At 33.1% G+C, this 23971-nt stretch overlaps 1 protein-coding gene across 1 annotated transcript in view; it reads left to right on the top strand.

The window, feature by feature from the left end:
- Positions 1-2780: 2780 nt before the first annotated feature.
- Positions 2781-23971, top strand: part of PDS5B (PDS5 cohesin associated factor B) — a 115644-nt gene continuing 94453 nt past the window's right edge. Inside the window, exons 1-8 of the mRNA XM_052650130.1 lie at positions 2781-2888; positions 5389-5592; positions 7664-7750; positions 7852-7949; positions 8586-8712; positions 15143-15223; positions 19480-19620; positions 21732-21847. Coding sequence (XP_052506090.1) covers positions 2781-2888; positions 5389-5592; positions 7664-7750; positions 7852-7949; positions 8586-8712; positions 15143-15223; positions 19480-19620; positions 21732-21847 — 962 coding nt within the window. The remainder of the gene's footprint in view (positions 2889-5388; positions 5593-7663; positions 7751-7851; positions 7950-8585; positions 8713-15142; positions 15224-19479; positions 19621-21731; positions 21848-23971) is intronic.

Raw genomic sequence — 23971 nt, 5'->3', positions numbered from 1 at the left:
AGGAGAAGAGGGTGACAGAGGGTGAGATGGTTGGATGGCATCACTGACTCGGTGGTCGTGACTTTGAGCAAACTCCTGGAGATAGTGAAGGACAGGGAAGCCTGGCGTGCTGCAGTTCATGGGGTTGCAAGGAGTCAGACATGACTTAGTGACTGAACAACAGATCCTTGTTTTAAGGAGCGTATAGTCAAGTTGGGGAAACAGACAAATGAGTTTATTAAATGTGATGTGATTAAATGCTTATTATGATATGTTCACAGTTTTCCAAGCTCTAGGGGCCAGAGCCAAGCTCGGCCTGAGGAGGTTGGGAGAAGTTTAAACATAATCTTGAGAATTTAAGGTACATGGAGTTTGCTTATAGAGAGGGGCCAGTAAATTTATCTTTACTTTGAGGAAACAGCCCATGTGTATACTCACAGAAGTATTTCAAACCTCTACTCACAAAACCATTGCTTATGAAGCTGAAGTGCAAACTGCGAGACCTGCTGCTTTGTTGCTCTACCTTTCCTTCTTCGCTCCCTTTTACTTCCTTCCACTTTTTCCTTTAGTCATGGCTTTAGACCAGTAACAGATTCTGAACTTTGTTCTCTGGGATTTATTCAGATTCTTTTCTCTGTCCTTTTGTTCTGTATATTGTTAACACTTCACCCCCATCTACTTTCGACTTCTTTCAATCTTCTATTTTCCCAGGCTTGTTGTTTGTTATTTCTGTTGATAACTTTAAGATTTATTGTGATTTAATCATTTGGGGGAATGTCTATTTCCTTTGTCAATTTTGTGACCTATCTTAACTCATGTGGCCCTGTAGCCACTCTAGAATGTCATGCACATAATAGGTTCTTGATAAAGTTTTGATTGTACAGATGGAACCATGTCTACATTATTAAGCTGTAGTCTGTGATTATAATCATGTGTTTGTTGTTAAGGAAGATGAACAGCTTTTGCTTCTGTTGAGGCAAGGTAGAGAGACTTTCTTATATTCCAGGTTCTACGGAAAACTGGGAATCCTATCACATTTATATTTACCTTCCTGTAGAATGGTTTATCCTAGGCATTCAGTGAATATCTTCTTTGGTTGAAGGAATACAAACAGCTGTAGGTTTGATTCTTGGCTTTTCCTAACCCGAAGTTGTGAAGTTGTTTTCCTACATTATATTTTAAAATCCTTTCCAATTGCCCCAATATTTAGTTCATTAATCGACCTGAAATTCCTTTTGTGTATGGTGTGACATATGGGTACAGTGTCATCTTTTTCCATATAGATGAAAGTCTCAGAACGTAAAAAATTTAAACAACTTTATTGAGATATAATTTATAGATCATAAAATTAATAAGATTGACCTATTTCAAGTGTATAGTTGAGTAATTTTTAGTAAATATCCTGAGATATGAAACTCACCATAGTCCAATTTTAGAATATTTTTATCAGTCCAATAAGATCCCTCATGCCAATTTATAATTAATCTGTCACTAAATTCTTCATAAGTTTTCATCTTGAGTTCTCAGCAGCATCTCTGTTACAGTGTTAAACAAGTGATGATAGCAGGTATGTTTTTGTAGGTCCTGGAAATAGGTAAAACATTTTCAGAAGAGCATCAATAAGCATGATTTATGCTGTAGGGTATAGCATCTTACCTTTCTCGGATTCAGAAATCTTTCATAGAATTCTTAGTTTGTTGAACTGTTTTCCTTATTTTCTTTTATAGTTGTGAATTGATGGTGAATTTTCTTCAAACATTATCTCAATTTTTTGAGATTATTACATGATTTTTCTTTTTTATTCTGTTAATATGGTGAATTCAACCTTGCATTTCTGGGATTAAACCCAGTTTTTTATCTGCAACTACATTTGGTTTCTAGGTATTTTTTTTTCTAGTATTTTATTTAAAAACTTTGTAAACAGAAAAGACCCGTTGGTGGTTCTTTTCCCTTTGTCTTACTTTTCTCATTGGGTATTAGTATCATGGTTATGCTAGTTAGCTGGATGAAATTGTTAGGTTGGTGAAAGAGTAACTGTGGTTTTGGACTGTGAATTTTAAATCAGACAACTAGGCTCAAACACATCTTTATTAATCAAAATAGGAACCATTACAGTCAACACACTTTTGCTAATGAGAAATGAGTTGGTTTCTTCCTGTAGCATAAAAATCCGTGCTTTGGAATTCAGCGAACTCTTGGAAAGCATTATCTTTTTGGGGTTGGGGTAGTATTCTGCATTAATGTCAGGAAGGGTCTTTTGTTTGATGTTCTATCTTGACAGGAGTCTGTCCTCCTTTTCCCGTAAGATCACTGAAACTGAACTCTAGATTTGTCAGGGTTGGCAGATGGGCTCAGGGAGTAAGTAGATATAATGTTCCATTTACTTCTCTGGATTCCTGAATTCTCTTAGATTTTGGCCCAAGTAATTTTTAGTACTGTAAAAAAAAAAGCTGTGTGTGTATTATATATATGTATATATATAATTTTGTAGTATATATTATAAATATTATATTTTATATATGTAGGTAAGTATATAATTAAATAAAATCATATTTTTTTTGTAATTGAAGGATTAGTTCAAATAACTTAGCTTGTCACTAATGGAAATGAAAGTAAAAATAAAATTTTAAAATTTGGAGAAATGTTCAATAAAATGATTTTCGTTAATTAAATGAATTACTATAAATTAGGAAATAGTTATAATTTTTCATGTTTATTATGAATATTGTTAATGCTTTTTTTTTTTTTTTTTGGTTTGCATCTAATAGTTTTCTTGTTTTAGGGGTAAAAATATTTCCATCATGGCTCATTCAAAGACAAGGACCAATGATGGAAAAATTACCTATCCTCCTGGTGTCAAGGAAATCTCAGATAAAATATCTAAAGAAGAGATGGTGAGACGGTTGAAGGTGAGTAGAATTAGGTTATGTTCTTTGGGCATCCGTTTAGGATAGGTGGAGTTGGGGAGAGCACCTGTGGAAATCATATAGGGCTGTACCTTGGTAAGGCAGCTTTGTAAAGCACATCAGAGCAAAACATATTTATTGGCTAAGACTAGTTAGCGGTAATTAGGAGCTAAGAAAGTGGAATAGGTAAAGAATTGTAGAATTTCCTTAGCTATTGTTAATTAAAGCATAGTTGGAAAGGTGAAGCTTAGGATTTTTAGGGCCTCCTTTCCTGCTGAGTCGCTTCAGTTGTGTCTGACTCTTCGCGACCCCATAGATGGCAGCCCACCAGGCTCTACTTGGGTATAAAAGACAAATCCCCAATACGCTTATACTCCTTATTATTTGTCAAAAGTTGTCTCCTCTCTCCAGTATCTCATTTATTTTATAAAAACAACCATTTTAATTTGATTTTTAATTCTTATTAAAAATTAAAAGATTTAATTCTTTCTACTGAGTATTAAGTCTGCCTTTTACTTTCTTGTATTTTGAAATGAAGTTAAAGAGTTACTTTTAGCTCTTGGTTTCTGATGTGCAGCAGTGAGTCAAGATGGATGGCGAACTTGCATTCATGAGGCAGTCACTGTATGGTTAAACTCTTCTTATTTGCTTGAATAATATTTCATCTTTCACCATCAGTGATGGTCTTCATGATTAAAATGGTTAGAAGAGCAGAGTGGCCAAGGAGATTATTAAGCTGATTAGTTCAGATGTTCTTTATTTTTAAGCATTTTTTTTCCCCTTCAGTGTTGTATCTGCCAAGACATGTTGCCTGTTATTAATATTTACGTATATTCCAGTGTAGAAAGTTTGCCATAATTAATCACTGAAGGCCTAGGAGCCTTACAATACTACTTTATGTTGCATGATTGTTTTTATTAGAAGAAAAAAACTCCCTTGTATTATTATAAATTTCACATAAAATCTTAGTATTATAGCCTATGCATACAATACTGGAATGACAGATATAAGGTGTTTATTATTCAAAGCAAAAGGCATCTTTGAGCAGATTAAGTTTACCAATATGTGGATCTTTTATCTAGTTCAGAGTGTGTATATTTTATTAGAAATGGCTAAGCTGCAAACTGTATATGGTATTTTTCATTTCTGAGTATCTAGATTTTCTTGATACTTAAATTTTTAGAGAAAAAGTACATTTATTTCCTCAGATTTGTTTATATTTCAGCAATGATATCATCCTTATTGTCTGCTAAGAAATCAGTGTTAAACACAGAGATAGATTCCACTTATAAGCTATTAGCATTTAGTGTCTTTTATGGATGTTATTTTCTCAGACATCTTTTTTAGTTTAAGGACTCCTATATGAAGTATTTGTGAGTTTGTAACACCATTTGAGTTGTACACAGTATTGAGGAATTCCTGTTATCTGACCCTTAATTATTTTGGTGGAATGATTGCCACAGGGTTCACATGCAGTGCTTGTAGTATCCATTCATTATTTTGTAGACATTTATGCCCAGCAATAATCTGCTTAGTTTTCTTTTTTTTCTTTCTAATTTACACTTCCCTCTGTTAAGTTTTATAAATCTTGCTAATATATAAGATGTCATTGTTTATGTAATTCCTAGAGTTTCCTGTAATATTTTATTCAAAATATACTTTCTCTCTCACTCTTGTGAAGAGATTCCAAGGAAAGAACGAGTTCCTTGCATGTAGCTTTCCCTTCCTCCCCCCATAATACACCTAAGTCCATCAAAGCATATATCTTAAAAGTAATAAAATTAAGAGGTTAGGAGAGTAGCCGTGGACATTATACCCTGAAATTAATGTAGTGCCAGTCTGGAAGGATTGGTGTATGCCTGGTTCTGGATTCCGGTGTAGTAGAACTGAGGGTCTGTCCTGTGAGGAACACTGTTAGCCACAGCTGTTGTGAGAATTCAGTATGGCATTGGGCAGTTCATTACTCAGAAGTGTTCACTCTGCAGCTGGGTGGAGACCCATGTTGCCATGTGTCTCAGGGACCCAGTCCAGTCCTGCTTGTTGATTGGTATTTGTAGCACCACCTAGTGGATGCCACATGGTCACCTTTACATTGTCCCTGACAAGTTCGGCGGTTTCGTTGTCTCATGTGAAGTAGAAATAGTGCAGGCTGAGACTTCACTGTGACTGCTAATACTGAAATTAGAGAAATTCTTTACAGAGTTCAAACTGTGAGTTTTTCATGACTGTTGTTTCTGTCTCACTTCTTTTATGTAAGGGTTTGCCTTCCTCTGCTCACTCCATGCATGCTATTGAGTCTTACTAATGAACTGTCCACCTCCTGTTCTCTTGTTCTGTAGCACAGAAGTGCTTCATTGGATGCCACAGATAGATACTTTTAGAGGAAACATGAAAGTGTATTTATTGAAAGTTAACCTTTGTAATTAATATGATTTTTATTTTCAGATGAATATATTTTTACATAGAGGATATCATTATTTGATTTCATTTTATTTTTATATAGATGGTTGTGAAAACTTTCATGGATATGGACCAGGACTCTGAAGAAGAAAAGGAGCTTTATTTAAACCTAGCTTTACATCTTGCTTCAGATTTTTTCCTCAAGCATCCTGATAAAGATGTTCGCTTACTGGTAGCCTGCTGCCTTGCTGATATTTTCCGGATTTATGCTCCTGAAGCTCCTTATACATCCCCTGATAAATTAAAGGCAAGTACTGATTCAAAGAACTGCCAAGATTGACTGATACTTTATCTTTCTAACTGAAACGGGTATTAAAGAATTTAGATTATTTGTTTGGCGTCTTTGACATTAATTGCAGCAGTCGTTTGCTAAACTACTTTGTTTTCTTTATTTTCTGTAGAATTTCCTCCCCCCCATTAGTACTTAATTTTATCAAACAAGTTCTGATCTTCAGAATAAGAAGTTGATTAGTAAAGTGTATTTTATACTTGTTTTTTGGCCCCTCCGTGTGGGTTGTGGGATCATAGTCCCTTGACCAGGGATTGAACCTTGGCCATGGTAGTGAAAGTGCCAAGTCTTAACCACTGGATTGCCAGGGAATTTCCTATACTTTTTAAATTATGTCATCATTAGTGCTATCCCTTGGGGTACACTTCCTTTTCCTTTTTAAAAATTCATGTGAAGACCATGTGAATTTATAGGAATCCTAATTCATATAATGGAAGATGTGATGTGCATTATTCTGAAGAAAATACAATGGGCAAAATTTTAATGAAAGGTAGAAAACATACCTAATACTTGATTATGGTAGTTTTAAGTAAAGGCTATGTCAATGAAATGATTTTTAAAAGATGGAAAAAGAAAGGGAATAACCTGGTTAATCCAGTGGATAAAAAGAATGAAAATAAGTATAACTGTGCAAAAAAATATTGAGTAAGGCAGGTTAGAAGAACATTAGAAAAACCAGCAATAATAAAAGATAACTGCGGAAACCATGGGTTAGAAAATGAGTCCGTGGGAAGATTACTGAGTATGAATTTTAAAAAAAGATAATTTACATGTATTATATTTAACAAGTGTTTATGTTAGTTACCTGTCGGGAACTGGGTTTACCTTGGTGAAAAACAGCCCGAACTTGGGTCTATAGTCAAGGGACTTGCATTTTAAAACCTGAAAATGAGAAACCTGCTCATTTGATCCGGTGAGCCAGAATTCCAGTAAGGGATGCCCTAACTGCTGTGGGCATGTTTGTCTTATATATCTCACAATGGGGGAAATAGGGAACAATATTTGTCATTTAAATGTAAACTGAATTATAAGATTTGAGAGTGCTCGGAGACTTAAAATAGAGAATATGAGCTGGTCTGTGCAGTTGTGTACCCAGATGAATTGTGAACCTCTAATTTGAGGTACTTAATTGATTTAAGGAGTAGTTGTATTTAGTAATCATTTTTGAAGAGTGTACTTTTGATAGTATTTTTTTTTGAAAAGCTACTTAGTAAACTGCATATTCTGTTTCTTCTCTTTTAAATAAGGTTTATCATTTTACTTATAAGGGAATTTTTTTTTCTCTGTCTCTTTTTTTTGACAGATTAGCATGCTTCCTTTATAGAATTTAGCTTTTATAATTTTAGCCTTTTCCAAACTTTCCAAAGACATCATCTCCATACAAATTTGACTCAAAAGTGATACTGAACCTATTTTACACAGGTATAAAGGGATGTGTAATAAAAAGTCAAAAGCAAGAGATGGAAATAGATTGATAAATTGTAGGGAAAAACAATTATTAATAATTATAATGACTGGGCAGGAAGCCTGGCAAGTTAACTTCTAAGGGTCTTTTTAAAATTTCTAAGTTTCTGCAGTCTATTTTCTTTCCACTTGGTGATTTGGTTTTGCAATTTTAAGTTTCCTAAACTGTGTTCTTTCTGTACAATTACCATATATAATGCCATTCTACAAACCTGATCAAATCAGCTTTCAGTCACTGCAACGGGTTCGTCCTAATAACAGCTTAAGTTTTACTTTACTCCGTTTTCAGAGCTGTTGTTTTTAACTTACTGTAAGATGTTTTTCTTTCTCTACTTTTAGATCATGGTAAATGATTTACTGTCTTCCTTTAAAGGGGGTAAGAAATTTGGTGTTTTCATGATAACACACATTTAAAAAATTTGAGCCAAATGCAAGTTTTTTTTTCCTTTTTTAAACTGGTTCTTTACAGTTTTATCATGATAGATACATATGAGTGCTGAATTATCTTTAGGAATTTAGTGGATGTTTTCATAATCTAAACAAAACCTTGTCCTTTTTTTTTAAGGATATATTTATGTTTATAACAAGGCAGTTGAAGGGACTAGAAGATACAAAGAGCCCACAATTCAATAGATATTTTTATTTACTTGAGGTAAGTAGTATGTTATATTTCGAAGTGACATTTTAAAATGGTTTCTGTACATGTATATTTTTACTAATTAAAATTTTACCCTTTTCACCTCTTAATTTTAGAACATTGCTTGGGTCAAGTCATATAACATATGCTTTGAGTTGGAAGACAGCAATGAAATTTTTACCCAATTATACAGAACATTATTTTCAGTTATAAAGTAAGTTTACTAAGATTATAATCTTTTTTAAATATAAAGAATTTTTAGCTCATAGATGAATCTTCATAAACTGTTTTTTATGATGAATATCAGAAGGCTAATATTTGTAACCTAAGGATTCATTAACATGATTTTTATAGATATGTTTTTAAAATAAATACAGCTAATTTTTTATTGTAGAGAATAATACAAGAGTGGCATTAGTTAACCTAGCTGATATAAAAATATTTTTATTATTTTTCTTTTGTTTAAATCACATATTCCTGACCCCTTAATTCCTGTGAATCATTTAGTTCTTTGTGTATTCCTTACAATCATCTGTTAGAATTAACTTCAACAAAGCAGTTTGATGCTCTGAATTTAAGGCCAAACTAAAGTTACATTTGATTTAATTACTTTTGATTGTGAGACTGATAAAAATTAGCAAACGTCATCTTGGAAATGTAGTTTAAAAAATATTTTGGATGCTACTGTAAGATTTTGGGGAGAAGGAAGCTTTAAATGAATATATATAATTTTATTTAGTTAATACCTTAATATCATTGTAAAATAAAGTGTGATGTTCCATGTTATGATTAAATCCTATAAATTTCAGGTATGCTTAAATTTAAATGAAATACCAATTTTGAATTTCAGCAATGGCCACAATCAGAAAGTTCATATGCATATGGTGGATCTCATGAGTTCTATTATTTGTGAAGGTGATACAGTATCTCAAGAGCTTTTGGATACAGTTTTGGTAAATCTGGTACCTGCTCATAAGGTAAGTAGCAAAATATACTTGAATATATATCTAAAACCTATCAACAGTAGTGTCCAGAATTTACTTATGTTTAAAATGCAGTTTATCCTGCTTTATTCTTAGTTTTGAAGACTTTTATTGATTAATGTTAATGAACATTAATTGTGTTCAGTAAAACATAACTGTGTGTATCACAAGAAACTGTGGAAAATTCTGAAAGAGATGGGAATACCAGACCACCTGACCTGCCTCTTGAGAAACCTATATGCAGGTCAGGAAGCAACAGTTAGAACGGGACATGGAACAACAGACTGGTTCCAAATAGGATAAGGAGTATGTCAAGGCTGTATATTGTCACTCTGCTTATTTAACTTCTATGTAGAGTACATCATGAGAAATGCTGGACTGGAAGAAGCACAAGCTGGAATCAAGATTGTCAGGAGAAATATCAATAAGCTCAGATAGGCAGATGATACCACCCTTGTGGCAGAAAGTGAAGAAGAACTAAAGAGCCTCTTGATGAAAGTGAAAGAGGAGAGTGAAAAAGTTGGCTTAAAACTCAACATTCAGAAAATGAAGATCATTGCATCTGGTCCCATCACTTCATGGGAAATAGATGGGGAAGCAGTGGAAACAGTGGCTGACTTGATTTTTCTGGGCTCCAAAATCACTGCAGATGGTGATTGCAGTCATGAAATTAAAAGACACTTACTCCTTGGAAGGAAAGTTGTGACCAACCTAGATAGCATATTCAAAAGCAGAGACATTACATTGTCAGCAAAGGTCTGTCTAGTCAAGGCTATGGTTTTTCCAGTCGTCATGTACAGACATGAGAGTTGGACTGAAGAAAGCTGAGTGCCGAAGAATTAATGCTTTTGAGCTGTGGTGTTGGAGAAGACCTTTGAGAGTCCCTAGGACTGCAAGGAGATCCAACCAGTCCATCCTAAGGGAGATCAGTTCTGGGTGTTCATTGGAAGGACTGATGTTGAAGCTGAAATTCCAATACTTTGGCCACCTGATGTGAAGAGCTGACTCATTGAAAAAGACCCTGATGCTAGGAAAGATTGAGGGCAGGAGGAAAAGGGAACGACAGAGGATGAGATGGTTGGATGGCATCACTGACTCAATGGACATGGGTTTGGGTGGACTCTAGGAGTTGGTGATAGACAGAGAGGCCTGGTGTGCTGTGGTTCATAGGTTTGCAAAGAGTCGGACACAATTTACTGAACTGAAAACATGAAACACTGATTAGTCATTAATTAAATGGAAAGAAGAGATAATAGATTTAGTACATGTGGTAAAATATCTATAATAACTCAGTTTTATATAGGATTATGTTTCAAGGAATATATTAATAGCTATTTAGAAATGGGTTCAATCCCTGGGTTGAGAAGATCCCTGGAGAAGGAAGTGGAAACTCACTCCAGTATTCTTACCCGGAAATTTACAGAGGAGTCTGGCAGGCTACGATCCATGGAGTCGCAAAGAGTTGGACATGACTGAGCGACTAACACTTTCATTTTCTCTTCTTTGATTCTCTTATATATGTTGGGAGATACATTACCAATTAGGGTCTTGGGTAAAAATAGTGATTAGTATAGTTTGAAAGGAGGGGTGAAATTAAAAGAGAAGTCTTTACTAATTTGGAAAGAAGGAAATGTTGATGGCACTGGTATTTCCTGCCTGGGTAATATTAATCAAGTTGTGTGTGTATATGTGTTTGTTTTGTTCTTTGAAAATGACTAACACCCTAGTAAGCAGTGGAAATATGGTTCTGTGATTCACCAGTATAAAGGTCTTTGCAAACTTAAGACCTTTCTGGCAAAATATAATTTAAATTATAGCTATACAGCTTTCTCAGAAATATTTCCAGTGAAAAATGACCTCATAATCCAAAATTTCCAAACTTTAAAAATAGTCCCTGAATAGTGAAAAATCAGGCACTAACTAAAAATTCAGATAATATATTTATAAACTAAAAATGATAAATGCCTTTAACAGAATTAAATATAACAGTTTTATGTCTTAATGCCTATGAGTTTAAGAGTTAAAAAACATGATAGCTAGACATAGGAAAGGAGAAGGTGTAAGGTTAGGGGAAAGAAAAATATAAATTAAAAATGGTCATTGAGATCAAAATCTTTATTGGATTGTAACAGACATTTAGAGAACTAGGGTATAGATCTGAGGATATTATACAAATACAGTGAGATAAGGAAAACAAAAGATTCTAATAGGTGAAAGAGAGACTGCAAAGGTCAAGTATATCTAAAAGTGATACAGAACACCAAATAAGAATGGAAAAAGAAATGATATGCAAGTATATATTTGCTTAACATTTTCTAGAATTGATGAGAAGCATAAATTTATGAGTGAGGTAACAAAGGAGTCATGATCAGAATATAAACAAAACCCAGTGCAGACAAATCCTGGAGAAATTGTAGAATGCTGAAATAGAAATAATGTGTTCATACAAAGCATCCAGAGGGGTAAAGCATAGCCCTTACAAAGAATAAACCTTAAAGTGATGTCTGACTTCTCAGTAGCAAGGACAGATGCCAGAAGATAATGGACCTATATTTCACAAAGTGCTAAGATAAAATAACTGTACACAGACACAGCTGCAATCCAGTTTGAGTGAACTTAAGACATTAAATATACAACTTGTCAATATACCCTTCCTGAAGGAACTACTACTCTTCAAATACTTTAGAATACTGGAAATTGAAACTTGAAAGAAGTAAAATGTAAGTAATAGTGGTGAACAACGAAATGCTCTAAGAACTGATATAAAGCAAAAACAATAGTAGTAAAAGTTGTACTTATTAAAGGGATATTAACAAAATGGTCCTAAACCACTGGATAAAAATAGCATGTAAGATTGAATGACTTAATGGAGTCAGTGAGTGATATGATCCTGGTGATGATCAGGAGGATAGAGCTGTAAAAAAATTTACTTTGAACTTTAAATGAAATACTTTTGTTAAAATTTTAAGGATTACAATGCAGGGAAGAATTAAAATAAATGTAAATGGACCAAATTTACTACTTCAGGTTGTCAGATTAGATTAAAAGTAATCCACCTGGTCATTGTTAATAAGAGATAACAACAAAAGTAATTTCACCAAAGGTGACACTAAAAGGATGGGAAAAGTATTTGCCAAGCACATACTAACTGAAGTAGCTTGTATTGATTTTGGGTAGTATAGTCTTTACTGGATAGAGAATGGTTTTATACAGTGATAAATTATAGTGCTAAAATGATATCTAACTTGCAATTACATAGGCTAAAAATATTAATATATAAAGCATATATTGAAAAATTATAAGGAGAAACTCACAGTTTGCTGGGCCATTTTAAAAACTTCCCAGTAATTATAAATCTAATAGACCAGTGGTTCTTGAGGATTTTAAAACACACAGCTAACAATGCTGTAGCACTCATAATTAATCTGTCAAAAGAATAAACCATAACGGAAATTACTAGATATTTAGAAATGATAATTAAAATGATACATATTGAATCCTCTGGGATTCAAGTTAAATATTTTGAATACAACTTCATAGTTGTTTCCAGCTCAAAAAGTTATAAAACTATTGTTAGAGTGTACAAATGGTAGAAGAAAGTAAACAATGAAGAATGGAAGTTAATCAAATGGAAAATACAGTGACATTTCAGCAAAACCTAAAGTTGGTAATTTAAGTCAAATCATGTCAAATCAAAAAAAGGGAGATGGTATCAATAAACAGTTTTAGAATGAAATGAAGAACAGCAAACATTAAAAAGATCAGAAATAATTCCATGAACATTATTTTATGCTAACATATTTGGAATTGGTCAAATTTCTAGAAAATAGAACTTACCAATTTTTTCTCGAGAGAAAAATTTGAATAACCTTTAACCAGTAAAAAATTTAATTGGTTTTAGAAACTGTATCCATAAAACAAAAGCCTTCCTGCCAAACAGCCATGACAATAATAATAGCAACAGCCACAGAACTCAAACCGAGCATAAAAGAACTTAAAACCCAGCACCAGCAGATTTCTATTAATCATTTAAGTGCCATGTAATCCTGATATTTAGAAAGCTTTTTCAGATTATAAAAAGGAAGGCTTGTTCTACAGTTCACATTATGAGCAGAATTAATTTTCATAGGGAAACTAGACAAAACCAAGTGCAAGAAAGGAGGATAATTTAATTTAAAATAAAATGGCAACCCATTCCAGTATTCTTGCCTGGAGAATCCTGTGGACAGAGGAGCCTGGAGGGGTGCTGTCCATAGGGTTGCACATAGTCTGAAGCGACTTAGCCTGCATGTATGCATTGGAGAAGGAAATGGCAACCCACTCCAGTATTCTTGCCTGGAGAATTCCAGGGACAGAGGAGTCTGTTGGGGTCGCACAGAGTTGGACTTGACTGAAGCGACTTAGCAGCAGCAGCAGCAGCAGCAGCATACTCATGTAAATCCAGTATAAAATAGCAATGGACAGTATCCAGAATGATACAAAGTAATATTGGTAATGAGCAAATTGACTTAATTTTAGGAATACAAAGATGGTTAATAGTAGGCTAAGATATTTGTGGAAATTAACAGAGCAGAGAAAAAATATCAGTAGATCAATAAAGAAAACTATTTGCTAAAATTCAGTATAACTTATGATAAAGAATATTAGCATATTTGAAATAGAAAGTAATTTCTTTAACCTTATAAGGTTGTGTATGGTATTGCACTTAATGGTGAAATGATGAGGCATTCTCTTTGAAGTTAGGGATATTATAAAAATGTCACTTCTACTCAGGAAAGAGACAAGTATGCTGTTTCTAATCGACATTAACTGGAGGTCTAAAGTTAGTGGAATAAAACAATACAAACAAAAGATAAAAAAGGATTAGAAAGAAGAAACAAAACTGAAATTATTTGCAGATGTTCTGACTGCTTGTACAGAAAAAAAATGTACGAATTAGTTTCTAGAACAAGTAAATTCTGAAGTTGCTAGGTATAAGATCAATATATAAAAATCTGTTAGTGTAATCTGGAAAAAAATTTTATTTGTAGCTTTTAACAAAAACTTGAGCTACTTAGAAATTTAATAACACTGTACATGACCTTAGTGTTGAAAATTATTGCAGTTGATGGAAAAGTATAAAAGAACACTTCAATATGTTGCATGATTTGTTATGTTTATGTGATGGGAAACTCAGTATCATAATAATGTCGTTCCTCTGCATACTAGTAGATATAACCCAATCAAAATAGATACTGTGAATGTGTGTGTATGTTAGCATGTGTTTTTAGTTGGACAAATTGGTTTTTGAAAAAGAGTAAGAAAGCGGGGACTTACCTTAACCTGATGTTAAGACATTGCTTCCATATGTCTCTTCGACTGTAAAATCAGGCAGTAATAGTAATACACCAAGGGACATATGGAAGTAATGGATACCTTACAAATAGATACATAGTTGTATAGAAACTTGAGAGTGTGGATATTACAGGGAAGTCTCTGGAAGGAATAATGGACTTGAATGTCCATGTGGAAAATAATACAAGATTCTTATTTTACACCATGCATAAAAATAAAGTACAGGTAGAATCCAGATCTAAATATGAAAAGCCAGTGTTTAAAGTTTTATTCAAAAATATAAAACAACATTAACATCAGTGTAGAAAGAATTTTAAAAATGTAGAGAGAACACAAGCCAAGTAGTGGAGAGAGCCCAAGCCAAATAGGAAAAGATTGATATATCTGGTTATATTAAAATGAAAACTTCTATGTCCTAAGGCACCATAAGCAATGTAAAAATGTTAACTATAAGATATATTGTGCATATAATTGACAGATATTTAGTGGATAGAATTTATAGAGAAACTTCACAAATAAGAATAAGGCAAAAACAGCTCATTTGAAAAATGATAAAGGTAGTATTTATAGAAAATTATTTCTTACATGTGCAAGAGCCATGTACAAGACAATTTAATGTCTATGAATAGGAGAATGAGTAAATAAGCTGTAGTATGCGATAATGGGCTTCCCTGGTGGTTCAGACAGTAGAGTCCACCTGCAGTGCAAGAGAACCAGGTTCAATCCCTGGGTCAAGAAGATCCCCCTGGAGAAGGAAATGGCAACCCACTCCAGTATTCTTCCCTTGGAAATCCAATTAGAGGACCCTGGCGGGCTGCAGTCCATGGTGTTCCAAAGAGTCAGACATGGCTTAGTGACTAAGCATGCACATATTATGTATTAAAATACTAAACAGGGATCTTAAGATCTACCAGACTACTTAGTCTTCAGAGAAAAGTGTCTTTGCTGTGCTGTTTCCCTTTTATTCAAATTGAATTTTAGTTTTCTTATTCATTTATATACTTAAGAGTAGCTTTTTGAATACAGGTAACATTTCCTTTTTCATATTTAGTGGTGTATAATATAGGTATTTTTTCCCCTCCCCCCTCAGAATTTAAACAAGCAAGCATACGATTTGGCAAAGGCTTTACTGAAGAGGACAGCTCAAGCTATTGAACCATATATTACGAATGTAAGTCTTCCTTGTCCAATTGGTTGTCAGAAAGATTAGCCAAAATTTTAAAGACTGCTCTAAGCAGAGTTTTGGCAAGTAGTACATACTTGAAGATTTTTATTGTTTTAATCATTAAGTGTATTTTCTTTCTCATTTAAAATTATTACTGGTTAATATTTTCTAGATTACCTCTATCTTTTGTTCATTTCCTTCTTTCAAATCACGTAGTAACTAAAACAGTTTTTATTTTGGTTAGCAAACTACACTGTTTTTATTGTTGGAAATTGAGTTAAATGTAATTAGATAAATCATGTGGAACTTTTCATTATTCAGAGAAGTTGCTTACAGCTTTTTGGAAATTAAATTGATTTGTACAACAAGAAGATATGAACTAATATCAAGACATAAAAATTGAAGGCAAGTATGAATGACAGCAATGTGGTGCAAGTTGCCTATCTTACTCTCTTTGGGATAGATCCATATAAATCTGCCTTTTCTGAGAATGGGAAAGAATTGCAGTGAAAAAGCCCTTTCATTATCCTCTCAGGTCTACTTATTTAAGATTGACCATCTTCTCTATTTTCAGGAGAAATGTATTCTGTGCTAGGTTCATGGATAGAAGCTTGTTGAGGTTTTATTTTACCCCCGAAGTTCTGGTGAGCTGCACAGCTCTAGATGGCACCATTCACATTGTATTCCATGTGAATTGTTCCATCCAGTGGAACAAATCCAGAACACAGTCTTGATGTTGGCGTCTGGAGTTGTGTAGCAGGTCTGTCTCCACCCTGCTTTCCACTTTTATCCACATCTGAAAATGTAAAGGATGTAAATCTGTCTTCTTGGAAAAATTTAAGAAGGAAAATCTTTTGTAATTATGTATTTAATTTTCTAGAAGTTGATTGAAGGAGGCTTTTTCTTGAAGTATACAAAATTTAATTTGGTATATAAACATGTATCATGGAAATGGAACAATACCTTGGTAAATTCCAGTCTTCGTTGCAGGCTTATTGCTTAAATAATTGTAAGCACATGATGATTTGGAAAAATGTATTTGATTTATAAAGAAACTGTTTTGGAGAGTGAACTTTGAGAAACTGGAGACTTGAATTATATAATCTGTCTTAATAGCTCCAGTAAGATTTCCAGGGAATTCTTAAATATTGATTTCTGCAAGTTTTGTGAGTGTTGTGTATTGGCTGGAGTAAATTGCTTAGATTGAGTGGATTGAGTTCTTTTTGTACGACATGATGGCACTTGAAATCTGTAGAGCCACATTTAAGCATTCTGTTATTAAGTACCCCTTCCCTTTTTCTTTGCTTCAAGTGCCTGTGAATGATTGTCTCCATGGATATTAGATACACTAGGTGAGCTCCTCCTGGTGGTCATTTATTTAAGCTGATACTGCCAAGCCAGTTTTTTTAGGGGAACACTTACTTTTTCTGATACAAAAATAAGAAAATAACACTGTACTAGGTTGGTATGTTTTCTAGGATTGGGAAAATAAATGTTTGATTGGGTAATTAAAAAAATTTGGAATAGAATGAGGTGATTAGGTTCATTATACTGTTCTCTCAGCATCTGTGTATGTCTGAAAATATTTATGATAAAAGCTAAAAGAAAGATAAAAACACTTCTGATAATCCCAGATATATCAAGGTAAAAACATTTCCCTGTCACTTACACCTTATGTTTCCTGCTCTTAGTTCTTGCTGCAGATAATAGACGGCACACTCCATACTTGTCTTTATCAGAAGCTGGGGATGGGGGCAGGAGATACAGGATGAGTAGAATGGTCTGAGCACACCTTCAGTTCCATATTTATTCCAAGTACTCTGTCATTATTTTCTTCTGTCTCCCTGTTTTCCTTTTTTTCTTGTTCCCCTGCTTTATTTGAGAGTTAGCTAATAAGTCATTAAGAATTGCTTTTTTCCCCTTCTCCTGTTCTCCCTTCTAAATCTACTTAACTTTTCTACTGTAAATCTATACAATTACATGTAAAATACTTTCTGGTGAGCTTACTTGTCTTGTGGGGTTTTAGTACAGTGTAAAAATCATTCTCAGTCTTTTTGGACTTATGCATGTGAAGCCATTATTCATTTATCTTCCTAGCAGAGAACTAACACGCAAAAATAAAGGTAGGCTATCAAGGTAATATAACCCCACATCTGTGTCTTCTTTACTTGTATCTTTTTTCACTCTCATGCATGTAGACACATTGAAGTTTTTTTTTTTTATAGATAGTGATGTTTTTATATATAGAACTTAAGAAGTCATGTTGGTGTTATGAGTTATTTTTTAAAATAGAATTTGTAATTTGACAACTCACAAAACTACAAAGTACATATATGTATTAAAAAGGTACAACAGTATCAAAAACAGAAAGTACATAGTGACAATACAAAAAATTCCCTATATGGATCACTTCTTGGTAATATTATTTTTTACCAGATCTTTTTAATTGCAGGTTTTAGGAGATGGCACAAAATTATTTTGTTGCATTGAAAAAATGTGGTGTTTGTCTTGATACAGTTAAAATTTGGTTAAATTGCTTAATCTCACTTGGTGTCAGTTATTTTGTAACTAAAGTTGATCATCTAAATTTAAGGTAGAATTTCTTACCAGTGTTTAACTTACTCCTCCTTCTTTCATCAGGAGGCAGTTATTTAATGTTAACGTGAAAATTAGTTACCGTTTGTAACAGAAGGACTCATGTTTTTTAGAGGGAGATACTTCAGTCAAATATGTATTTGCTTCTTCAGCTGAAGTATACACCCTCAGGAAGTTGTTTTACTTACAGTTGTATCATAGTACCTGTTAAACATCTTTCATTCATTTAAACTGAATTTAAACTATCAGGCACTGTACTAGGCTTTTGTTATGCAATGAAGACTGGAGATTGTTAAGTGTCAAATAAATGTTTTTGATGAAATTTGTAAGAAGTTAAACCAGGCAATGTTTTTTTCCCCCACTTCCATTTTCAAATGAGCTTTCTCAGACTGATAGAAATTTTCCCTACACTGATGATTTGAGCACGAAGGTGGCCAGATTGGAAAGAATTATCTTTTGTTAAGGAAAGCTATATTTATTTTTAAACAGGAGAAAGTTTTTGAATGGGAAAAAAAAGCCGTTTTATCTTCAACTTGAATGAGAATTTAATCTTTGATGTCTTGAAATTCTTTCACACAAAATTGATGAACATCACAGACAAACAACTTATTTTTAAAACCAATAACTAATAGTAGAATAGAATTTTTTATTTTCTTCCCTCATGGTTAGGTAGTTTGTACAGGTTCATAAGTCTAAAGAACTTCATTTAAAAAACAACCCAAGAACTAAAGACCAACAGAGAAGACGTTGAAATGTAAAGTCTTTGTACTTTCCAGATAGAAAACCTAAGTAAGCCAAGTTGTATGTTAATTGTCACAGAAAGAAGAGATCAGAGCAGCTTGTATGATGTAGAGAATCCTTAATGCCTTTTTCAAGGAGATAATATGTAGGATATTCTGTGGGTTAATTTTTTTTACATATTTGGAAGACTTTAAATAGATAGGAACTTGATCATTATGCCATGGGTTTTTTACCATTTTCAGTAGTAATGTGATAAATGTTTTGAGTGTAGAAGGTAGTGTTGGCTGCTTATAGAAGAAATATGTTCACATTTGGATTTTCTTTTGTGTGTGCTTTTAATTGGACTTTAATTAGTGCTATAAACCTGTGTGTGTGTGTGTGTGTGTGTGTGTGTGTATATATATGCACATTGTTTATCAGAATATAAAAGAAGATAAAAAGTATCAGAGGTTTTACATTGTAAATATAAAATTACATATTTTAAAAGTGGCGTTGGCTCCTACTATGAAGGTGTAAGGCTTTGACTTCCATGCTGTTCTCTCCCATACTGCTGTGGTGAACAAAGTGTGATCCCTTGCCCTTAAGAAATTTATCTAGTAGAGAAACTAAGACGTGTATGCAAATAACCGTGATACAGAGTAAAATATGGTAAGTACCATAATGGGGAATAAAATGTGTTTGGTAGGTAGGATGTTTATTGATATGCTAATTGATAAATCAATAGAAATTTCTTCTACTATGTATGAGATGAATTCCATGTTTTATCTTTTTTGGTAACCTGTAGTGGTTTCCCACCTGTTAGAAAACATTTTGATATGCCTGTTTTGACTTTGTATAGAATATTAATGGATTTAATGAAATAATAAAATTTCAGAAAATTCACTTTATCTATGGTACTTTTATTAATAAATTATTTTTCTCAAAAGTTTTTTAATCAGGTTCTGATGCTTGGGAAAACATCTATCAGCGATTTGTCAGAGCATGTCTTTGACTTAATTTTGGAGCTCTATAATATTGATAGTCATTTGCTGCTCTCAGTTTTACCCCAGCTTGAATTTAAATTGAAGGTAACTATTCTAAAAACATGGTTTTATCAACTAGATTAGCAAGAACCATTATTTGTGGCTTTTTAATACTTCAGTGGCTTTAACTGAATGTTTTAAGTGTGATGGTGTATTACTGTTATTTATTTACATGTTTGTGCCTTGCCTGTTTGTGTCTTGCTAGTGGCTGACGTGGTGCCTAGCAGATTGAATCTGCTTATAATTAATGATTAGCAGGATGAATGTTTTCCAGGTGATGTTTTCTGGGTTGTGACTTTTTCGTTTCTAAGGCATAGTTTATAGTGGTTCCCCAGACCCTTTGATTGTGCCATAAAAATGGTTTAGAGTCTGTTATCCACATAGGGTGAAATATTTTCCTTTATGAGCGTTATCTTTGCTTACCTAGCCTGTATCGAAAGTGCCTTTGCTTTTCAGATGACTTTCTAGAAACTATTGATAATGTCCTTATTGCTTTGGCATTAAATTATGCCATCAAATTCAGTTTCATTTGCAGGTTTGGAGCATATTTTTCTCTTTCAGATTGTTACGTAAAGATTAAATAAATCTGGTTATAATTAATACACTTTGATGAACCACACTCTACCACCCAGAAAAGTTGTTAGATGATTTATGTGTTGTGTTTCTTGTTTCTAAAATTTTGAATTTGTCTCGTTGAAAGCTACAGAATAATGTGTTGATAGTGTAGTTACCCCCAAAATGCAGCAAATAATTATTCTCATTTTATTCTGGGTATCTTTTTGATGTATTTGCCAACTGAGCCATTTGATTCATTGGCCTTCCTCTGCCCGCTCTTTTCATATCACTAACAGTTTTGATGAGGCAGAAGGCAGTCATACCTTTAATTATTTGTTGGCCTGATTTCATCTAATAAAAATATTAAATACTATAAGAAATGTAAGAATAAGAAATTAGCATTGCTGCTTCTAGCGAATTTAACATCCATTATGGGAGGAAGAGGAAAAATCCATATCTAATAAGAGGCCGGATATTATAAGTATCATAAAAGATACAAACAGCATACAATTAAAGCAGAGGGAACAGCATGCAGAAACATGGAGAGATAGGGAGGTGCCGAGTGAATGTGCGGAACACGAAGAGTTACAGTGTTGTGGTTACATAAGTCAGTTTAAATCATCCCTGTCTGCCCATTAGAATCTTTACCTGTGGAGCCTGAACAGACAGACAGATTGACTTAAATCAGAATTTCAGGCAGTGCAGTTCAGAGGTGAGTTTTTGGTTAGCTGTTTTTATTTTTAAAAGCTTTACAGGTCATTCTAATGTTCAGTCAGGTTTGAAATGGACTCTTTTGGAGGAATAGCGAAAGAAACAATAAAGAGGAGTCAGGTCATATCATAGTCTTTAAATGCTTGGTTTTGGCATTGGTTTAAAAATTTAAAAGAAATCTGTACAGTGCCGCCTAAGTAACTTGATTATTAGCGCTTTGTAACAGTCTCACATTTTGTGTTCAAGTCTAGCATTGTGGCTGGCTCATTCATTTAAGTGTTGTCATGTATTAGAGGCACCAAAATCAATAATGAAGCTTGAGTTCTTATCTGCAGAGTACTTGTGTTGTATATATAACAGAGACTTTAGTTTTCTTATCTGTGAGGCTCCATCACATTGTTAAACTCCATTAGGAATCTGCTGTATGTATATGAACTGACTCTTGTATTGGGATATTTAGTGCGTATTTATTTCTACAGAGGGCTTAAACAGTCATACATAATTCTTTCTCTGCTGTAGGCTTGGGCTCTGTCAATGTCTGTTCTTAAAAACCACAAATAGTTTTTCTAGGGTCCCAAGTTGGTTTGATGTGAATTAGTTTTTGATTTTGAATGGAAACAAGCCTCAATTTTAGGCCAAGCCATTAAGTTTTAATCAAACTTTGGGATGAATTTTCATGTACAGGAGTACTTCTTTAATGTAATTTGAGATGATTAAAGCATTGAAGATAACATTTAATTTTGTGAAAAATATATTGAAATTTTTTATGTATAATTTTTCAACTGAAATTCATAGAAAGTTTTCAAGGTTTTCTATGGTAAATCATGGGAAAAATTATTCTGAGTATATCTACCTCATGGTTTTAAAGCTGTGGTTGTGTTTTGTTTTAGAGCAATGATAATGAGGAACGTCTTCAAGTTGTTAAACTACTGGCAAAAATGTTTGGGGCAAAGGATTCAGAATTGGCTTCTCAAAACAAACCACTTTGGCAGTGTTACTTGGGCAGGTATATGATTTTGGTGTCCTATTTTAAAGTAGTATGTGTTTATGTCTACTTATTAATTTAAAACAACATCCACATTTAGGATTTTTTCATAGATGAAGGATTTTGTATTTTGAAATTTTTGATGCTGATAGTGATTAGCCATATTTACAAATTCCCCTTGTCTTCAGAAATATTTTTTTTAGTAATTTTTAAAAGATAATATATTGAAATAGCTATCTTACAAAGTATTATAATCATGAAGTTGAAGTGTGTTATTACATAGCAGTGATTCATTCCAACTGCAAATACATCATTGTGAGATATAGCCCCTCCACGAAAATTATATTTAGTTAGATTATTTGGAGATTTGTAAGGATAAGAGTATCCATAGAATGGGTAAATAAATGATTATGTATGTTTCTCCTACTAACCTCCTTTCTACATTTCTTATGATAAAGAAGAATTGATAATCTGGGCTTTCTTGTATGCTTTTAATGATCCACAAACCTTGTGAAATTGGTTGCAAAATTTGAATATGTTTGTGTATTTTTTCTGTGTGAGGAATTTATTACTTTTCTAAAGATGTCTCTGATCTTGAATATATTAAAACCACTTCTCAGTGTCTTGGCTGAAACCTACTTTGACCTTGAGGATAGAGGAGGATTTCTCCCCCACACCCCCGCCCTGCTTTTTATTATGCTTATAACAAATAATGCAGTTAAGTCATAAATAAGTAAATAAGATTGAATCTTATTCTGTTTTCTTTGTGTTGAGATATTTGCATTGTTACTGCCACTTTTCTTTCTATTTCACTACCAGAGCCATCAGTGATTATAATACAGTTAATCTCTTTTGGACTTGTTTTTTCTAATTTGTTAAATGAAGAGATAAGCCTTTATACATTAAGCACTAAATTTTTACTCTGATTTCTTATTTCTTATGTAGCTCAATAATAATATTTAACGAGGTGTGTTAAACTGATAAATCTTAGCCCATTGTCATTTTGAATTTGATTTCTAGACTTTTTCACCTTAAATACAATAAGCAAGAGGGCCCAATATTTTATGTTTAATTAAATTATGCAACTACTAATAAAAGTCAAAATGTATTTTATTTGACGTGTTCAAAACAAAAAATATAATTTTACATAAAGACATTTAATATATCTTTAAATCAGGACTTGGATTCACCAGACCACTGTAGAATTTTTGGAGAAAAAATTCTAATTTAAATTTGTTATCTTTTTACTACATTGTAGTTTTTCCTTGTATTGTTAATGGCATAAACAATCATATTATTACCCATTTTAAGGAGCTAGAGTATTTATTTAAAGATGTCTGTTAGTGGTTATATGGCACATGTTTAGTTGAGAAGGTGCAGACATAGATTGAGTACTTAGATTCAAATTACTCAGGAAACCATGAGACTAAAGACTAGATTTTATGTAACTTTTTTTGGGTGCACTTCATGAAGCAGTTTTTTTCCCCTAATATTAAGCTTTTATGAGTAACTTGTTGCTCATTCAGTAGACTGCTATTTGTCTTTTTGTTGTTAAATTTTGTCTCTTACAGTATTAGGTGGTATAAGATTGGGAAACTTTTTGATCTTTGAGAATTAAGACATGCAAAAATGTTGAATGGAAAATCTTGTTCTTGTTACTCAATATATATTTTTTTAATCTCTGTTTTGTACTTCATAATGAATTTAGGTATATTATAGGCTTTGAACACTGGTGGTTTAGAGATAACTAGGACTATATGTTTCCTGATGGAGGAACATGATACTGTATCAGGTCTTGCTTTAAAAAAATGAACCTGAATATGATCAAATCTGTAGACCTGATTACTAATTTGTAGAATTTAGGAGAGAGGGGAACCTGGTAGCTGACATCAGAATGATAAGATTAGCACAGTCTAAACTGTGGAAAACCACTACACACATAAGCACAAAACAGTTGGTTCACCAGGTTATACGGGAGAAGAAAAAGAGAGGGGAAGTATAAAAGGTAAAGATAGTTAAATAACATATCGGCCAAAAAGTTTTAACTTTCCAGAGATGCATACTGAGATACCTACATTTTTATGTAAAGGTTTGATTTGATGTTAGTGTAAATAATTATGATGGTTAACTGTAATAGATAGGAGT

Source organism: Budorcas taxicolor, chromosome 12 (genome assembly GCF_023091745.1).
Source record: "Budorcas taxicolor isolate Tak-1 chromosome 12, Takin1.1, whole genome shotgun sequence".
Classification (NCBI taxonomy): domain Eukaryota; kingdom Metazoa; phylum Chordata; class Mammalia; order Artiodactyla; family Bovidae; genus Budorcas; species Budorcas taxicolor.
The sequence above is the reverse complement of the archived record's forward strand: the minus strand, read 5'-3'. Positions and strand labels throughout refer to the sequence as shown.